Source organism: Sinocyclocheilus rhinocerous, unplaced genomic scaffold, assembly GCF_001515625.1.
Source record: "Sinocyclocheilus rhinocerous isolate Xijiao unplaced genomic scaffold, SAMN03320098_v1.1 scaffold2529, whole genome shotgun sequence".
NCBI lineage: Eukaryota > Metazoa > Chordata > Actinopteri > Cypriniformes > Cyprinidae > Sinocyclocheilus > Sinocyclocheilus rhinocerous.
Window position 1 is genome coordinate 378262 of NW_015658742.1, and position 6885 is coordinate 385146.

The 6885-nt window shown below is 37.1% G+C and overlaps 1 protein-coding gene across 3 annotated transcripts in view; it reads right to left on the bottom strand.

Annotated features, from left to right (window-relative positions):
• Positions 1-6885, bottom strand: part of LOC107722873 (zinc finger protein GLI2-like) — an 89479-nt gene that overhangs the window by 32965 nt on the left and 49629 nt on the right. For all 3 annotated transcript variants that reach the window (XM_016531369.1, XM_016531368.1, XM_016531370.1), the window contains exon 3: positions 2947-3049. In XM_016531369.1, coding sequence (XP_016386855.1) covers positions 2947-3049 — 103 coding nt within the window. The remainder of the gene's footprint in view (positions 1-2946; positions 3050-6885) is intronic.

Here is a 6885-nt window from a genome sequence, read left to right on the forward strand (position 1 = left end):
AGCAAGTGCTCAAAATTAATATTCGCCTGCAATAGTGCTATGATTTTGCAAACTGCCAGCAAAGATGAGTTATCTGCGGCCATATTTATATCCTCGGCCATTGTTTTTGGTTGCCATCTTGACCATTGACAAGAGTGTCACAACAGATGGCAATGCCTCAGAAAATGTCAGCATGGTTGTAATTATAGTGACCACTGGTTTCAGTGTCCCAATCTGAAGATCAACAGATGTCAATTAAAAACAAAACATACATTTATAATGCAGTAACATTTACAATGGTTTTGAAGCATTTCCCACCATAATTGTACTATGGGAAAGTATGTCAACAACAGCAAGAGACAACTCCTAAATATACAAAAACATAATTAACCCAGTTTTGGGTACATTCCCACATCTCTCAGTGATTGCCAGATAGTCAAAATTGACAAGACAACATGTCAACGTATAAATAAATCAGGGAAACTGCTCAGGGTGTTTGAACCCTCAATAATAAGCCATTATTTACAACTTTACCTGTCAAGGGATAAGAAAAAGAGGGCCCCTACTGACAAGAATGATAACTGAGGTCTTGTTGTTACGCCCTCTCTCTGACAAGATGGTACTTGAACGGTTAAAGAGACCTTAGTCATAGACAGGGTATGTCATGGTGCATTTAGAGAGCTTCTTCTTAATAGCTACCTTTCATTTTAGCAGTCTTCCCTTGTTGCACCATGGGTGGTAACTGCCCATAGTAGCACAACACAATCACTCCATTTGAAATTCTTTTAGTGTCTGTATGTGAACTCGAACATTTTCGTATTTTGACAATATGTGCAAACATTAAGCAGTTTCTGTGGAAATCTCCAGAATACGCATATTCCCTGCTGACTCCAGAGAGAATATCAGTATGACACATCTCAACAGTGTTCCTGGTCAGGTGTTTTGATTTAGATGAATCACATATCCCACAGAGACTGCAGTTAACTGCCACTGGGAGTCGTGGGAACCTTTTCCGAACTTGAGGTATGCTCTCTAGTAGGTACTGCATGTCCAAACCTTACAAACATGTATTAACTTAAATATGCAAACCTATGAACCAAGTGTGAGTGTAAAATCTCAATTACCATCACATAAACCAAAAGATATGTGCAAAAATTCCCCTCACTCTACAGAAACACTAATTAAGTTTCTGTTAGTACATTGGTTTGAAAAAAATGTTGGGTGGTTCTCAATACCACTGCAATCTGAAACTGTTTTCTAAAAAGAAAAATGCTAGTGAGTGAATAAGGGAGGATGTGTTTTTCTCATTCACTCTGCTGTCATTGAGGTTCTGGGAAAGGAAAGCTAAATTCTAGATGCTAATTGCTCTGTTTACATGCTGAAATACTTTACAAACATTTAGACATTCATCTTCAAGATTTGTTAACTCTTTCCTATTTATGCTTGTGGGGAGGGGTTTGATTGCTATGGAAGGTTCTTTGGCAAATGTGTTTGAGCACATCTAAATATACAGAAACCAATATTTGAATCTGCAGGTCACAAGTCAAACAATTGCCACTGTTATACGACAATTCAATAAATTATGAAGTTAATTTTAGAAAGAAAACCCTGGCATTGTATTTGTGTTCCACCTACGTCTCCAAGCAACACATTGCAATAATCCTGTAATGGTGAATCAGTGTGTTTGAACGTATAAGTTAAGATAGTAATTCAATTAATCACTCTTCAAGAAAGTCACTTGTTTTTGTTATGAATGAATCAGTGTTTGAACAAATCGGTTAAGAGAATAATTCAATGAATCACTCTTTAAGACAGTCACTTGTTTCTGTCTTCAGTGAATCAGTATGTTTGAATTAATTGGTTAAGAGAATTATTCAATTAATCACTTCAAGCCATTCACTTGTTTTGTCCTGAATGAGTCAGTGTGTTTGAACGAAAGGGTTGAATAAATGACTCGCTCCTAAAGTGAGTCGCTACCTACTGACATAGTGATGTAACATACTGAAAGAAACACTGAAAAAACACTAAACACTGCAGAGGTATTTTTGCAAATATTTACCTATGAAAACCCCTTACAACTCCGTTTACATGTAGCAAAGATGTCTATCTTAAGTGGCTCCCTAAATCAGACCCTTGCCATACACCTCCAAAAGATAACATTGTGCTTAATTTGCTGTGCAATATACATGTAATTAGGTGAATTGGACACAGGCAGTGAAAAGGACAGCTAAATCAAGGTCTTGATGAATTAGGGGGCCTCTGTCAAGGCCAAGTCACATTCATCAAAGGAGCCAGAGTACATAAAGAGACGGCAGGAATTCTCTTTTTCGGACTATTTCGGCTCTTGTGATAAATTGTTCTAGTGTCGCTGGGCTCGCTGTATGTATTGCTATCCAATCTGTGATTTTAAACGCAAATGCACAGATGCACTGATGTTAGTCTTTGTATATATGAAAATTATCATATTTTATATTTTATATATACAGTAATATTAAAATAACATTTATTTATTTTTTCCTATTACAAACATAATCAACATAAAAACTGACAAAATATTTTCTTATTATTTACAGGTTTAAAAGTCAAAACCTGCCAAAACCGTTTCAGTAAATGTCAGACTTACAGATGTTGTCCAAAACTATAAAATACTACAAGGATGAGAAGCCAACATGCCATCAGCTTTGTACTAAACACTCATTTTGTCTGTGATATGAAACTGACTGAATCACTGGCATTTGTTTCTCAGTACTTGGACGTTTGCTTTCTATGTGCTGTACATCTACAGCTAGAGCTGAGCAATCTTTCAGGCAGAAGACAAACAGATGTACTGGACAAGACCTGACAACGGCATGCTCTGAATCTGTGTGCTTTATATCGAAGATGACTCAACAGGTTGTTTCTTGATTAATGATGATTCCATCAGTGCAAAGAGAGGAAAATGAATGTTGAAGTGGCTAACAAACTTACCCATGCATGGGGTGCAGAGGATGTGGCTCGTAATGGTACCTCCCCTCGTGGTGGCGCATGTCGATAGGTATCGGTGTGTGGAAGGTTGAGAATAAGTGAGGAGCTATGGAGTCAAAGACAGAAGAGAAGAAAGACAAACATGTCAACAGAGGCTATAATACAACACACAAAGATGGCTTTTTGTGCAAAGCCGCTATTCCAAAAAAATTAAATAAAATAAATATTATTTTAATAAATTTAATTTTAAAGTTTTACAAATTTTTATTTTTTTGGCATTTTTAGTTTTTGTTCTTTTATTGTCTGTATAGTTTTTAAAGGGATACTCCACCCCAAAATGAAAATGTTGTCATTAATCCCTTGTCGTTCCAAACCGTAAAAGCTTCGTTCGTCATCAGAACACAATTTAAGATATTTTGGATGAAAACCGGGAGGCTTGTAACTGTCCCATTGACTGCCAAGTAAATAACACTGTCAAGGCCCAGAAAAGTATGAAAGACATCGTCAAAATAGTCCATCTGTCATCAGTGGTTTCATTTTGGGGTGGAGTAACCCTTTAATTAATTTTATTTCAGTTTTAGTTATTTTAGTACATCAAGTTAAATTAAATGTGAAATGGTTTTGCCAACTAGCTGAAATAAAATAAATCTTATTTTATTTCAGCTAACAGTTTTATTTCATATAACAAAATGTTTTTATGGTTTTAATTTTAGTTATAATAACCATGACTCAAGCCACGTTACACAATCATCTTACACAATAAAACCACAGAAAGAGAAAAAGGAACAAAAAGAAATACATACAATTAGTTTTTAAGCATATTAGAGTACAGAGCTGTTAGCTTAGCAACAGGCTAATGCCAAACTCTATGTATGACACACAGTAGACAACAAGGTAGATTTATACTAGATTTTATCACTGAGCCAGTCTGGCCCTCTCATCTCCAAGATAATTGAAAACTTACGAATGGTTCCTCAATATTAGTGGTCTTACATGTGCAATGAGTGGATTACAGTTTCTCTAGATGAGTTTTTATTTGCCTGGGCTAAAAAAAGAGGGCCAAAACATGCTCTTCCTGTCTTAAAAAGGTTGATTGCTTTAAGGGGGTCTTGTAAAAAACCAACATGCTTTCATTAATGAGTGGAACTTACTTAAGGTGGTGGTTATAGATCTTTGAGTAAGCACTAAATAGCGTATACTGTCTGTGTCTTTAATTTATTATTACTATTTGCTCTTAATGAGCTCCTAAGGCTATTTTTGGATGGACTCATCATCTCATCTCCTGTGCGTGTCTGTCTGTGCCCATTCCTTGCATGTATTAAAATTCTTGGGCATCACGTGCACCAGTGAGTCAGGCTTGACCTGAGAACAGAGACTATGGGGGTAAAGTCCTCAGATCATTATCTCTACCTGTGAGGAGATGAGGGTAGATGAGGGTGGGGAAGGGCCGCAGGGGCCTCTCAGGGGCCCATCAGGAGGAGACCTGTATGAGTCAGCATTCCAGAGCTGCCACTCTCACTCCAAACATCAACGTGGCTCTCAAGCATGCATTATTCTGATTCAAGGCTAAGGAACATGTCAAACAATATGGGGTGAATTCACTAGGAAGTTGTTGTGCTTTTGCGCACAATATTTCAGCACAAAACCTGCACTTCATTTACCTGCAAATAGCAGGTAACCTTGTTTCTAAGTAAATTATACTTATTATTTATTTATTATGGGCAGGTAACAGGGAACGAGGGCAGTAACGATCAGTGGGTTTGTATGCATGTAGGAAAGTTGTCTGTCAAATTAAAAAATGAAGTTTTTATGAATATGAAAAAAAAGAAAAAAAAAACTGTAAATAAATTACTCTTATAAAACAGAATTAACTTATATAACTTTATACATATATATATATATATATATATAAAATTTGGAGCTGCAAAAATAAGCACATTTCTGAAACCAAAGCTTTACAAAAAACAGTGCATGTTATTGTACTTTGTGAGCTTGCATTCAATTTGAACGTCGGAATTTCCAGTGGAATTTGTCCTGGAGAAATGATCAACTCTTCAACAGTTTCATCACTGTCACTGCGGAAACTACAACTGACAGGTAAGCAGGCTATTTCACATCGGCAAATGCAGGGAGGGATTGGCTGAGTGATGGCTTAAAATCCATCTCAACAGCTCAAAGTGACTGCATACTTTCAGGCTGTAGTAGTGCGTTTTTCCTTGCCAATTAGGTGGACTCCCTTTCCTTGGCGAGTTGGATATGGAGAGGCATTTCTCAAATCCGTGTGTAGGGGCCAACGTAATGAGGGTTTGCGTGTAGGAGGATAAGCATGCATATACATAACATATTCATTGATGCTTTGGCCAAGTGCACAGCATGTCAGCGCTTGAGTAGGCCTTTGGAAACTCATGGGATTCCTGTGTGTTTAAGAATGATGGGAACTGGTGCTGTAAAGTGTGGAGAATCATATATGAGCTAAAACACTTACTCAGTGAGTTACTAAGAGCAGTATTTAATTTTTTTTTCTCTCACTTAGCTAATGCAATGATTCACATTAAACATCGTAAAAATATACTGCAAAAGACCAAACGTCATATGGCAACCTCTCCAAACACAACAACTGAGCAGACATTAATTGAAAGACTTGATCTGGGATACAGTAACTCTGACTCGAGGGTGGACAAGGCCTCATGAGGATGTAGAGGCAGGGACGGCCTGAGAGGGGCTTAATCACCTAGACAGCTCCATTGTTCTTTGGCCAAAAGGAGGGCCGAGGTCCAGCACTCAGGAAGGTACACACGACTACACAGGTGTGATTGTATAGTTTGACCCACTCTGTTTTATATAAAGAACAACATGATACAGTATGCTCCAACCAGTATGGAGCAAGTGGTCAAAAAGTCAAGGGGCTTAAGTTGTGAATAAATATTCACCCCAAAACAGACTGGAGCCGCGTTCAAGAAAATCTTTACATTTAAGAATGTTTTAATAGAAAGTCTTGAAAAAATCATTAGATGTTTCATTCTTTGAAAAATGACAGACTTCAATGTTTTCTAAATGTATACTAGCCTATTCATAATGTTGTATTGTCTAATACAACAAATTCAATACTTTAATACACAGGTAAATCTTAAACAAGATACGAACCAAATCAAGCCGAACCGAACCAAACCAAACCAAAAAACAAGTTAAATAGATGGATTAAAGTAAAACCAGATTCTTTTATTTTATAAATATTTTTAAAATCACAACATGTGGGGTCAAAATGGGCCCCATTATGCATTCTACGGTTAATATTATTACATTAAAATGTGCCAAATTACTTGTATATTTATACTTGTATTAAATATTGTCCTATCCTAACAGACCATACATCAGTGGAAAGCTTATTTATTCAGGTCATATCACGCAACAGGTCATATTTACAAAGAAATTACAGATAGACCACAATATACAATAATATAATATTAAATTTGGATGTTATTAATGAAATTCATAAATGTAGACTTTTGGGATACACTTTATTTTAAGGTACAATTCTTGCTATAAACAAACCATTAAAGGCAGAGTAAGTGATTTTTCAAAAACACTTTAGAAAACTGATTCGGGCCGAATCGCACAACAAACTTGTTGCCAATCAGCAATAAGGGGCGTGTCTACTCGTGATGTGGAGGAGAGCGCGTTCAGTGCATGGTACGGACATTAGCCGAGCCGAGCGACAGAAAGATAGAGATGGCGGATAAAAAAACAAAAGAGGAAAACGTCTGCGGAACAATAAGGCAAGAAGTAGGACCCGTGTAAATATCGGATCAGCTTTCCAGCGCTGGAGAGAACTCAAGGAGCGGAGGCCTGCGATCGGACGCCGAGGTTGCTTTGTTTCTTCTCAATAGGTGAGTAACACCGTGTCTACAACAGCTAAAGTCTGACTACACTGGACGCGATCAA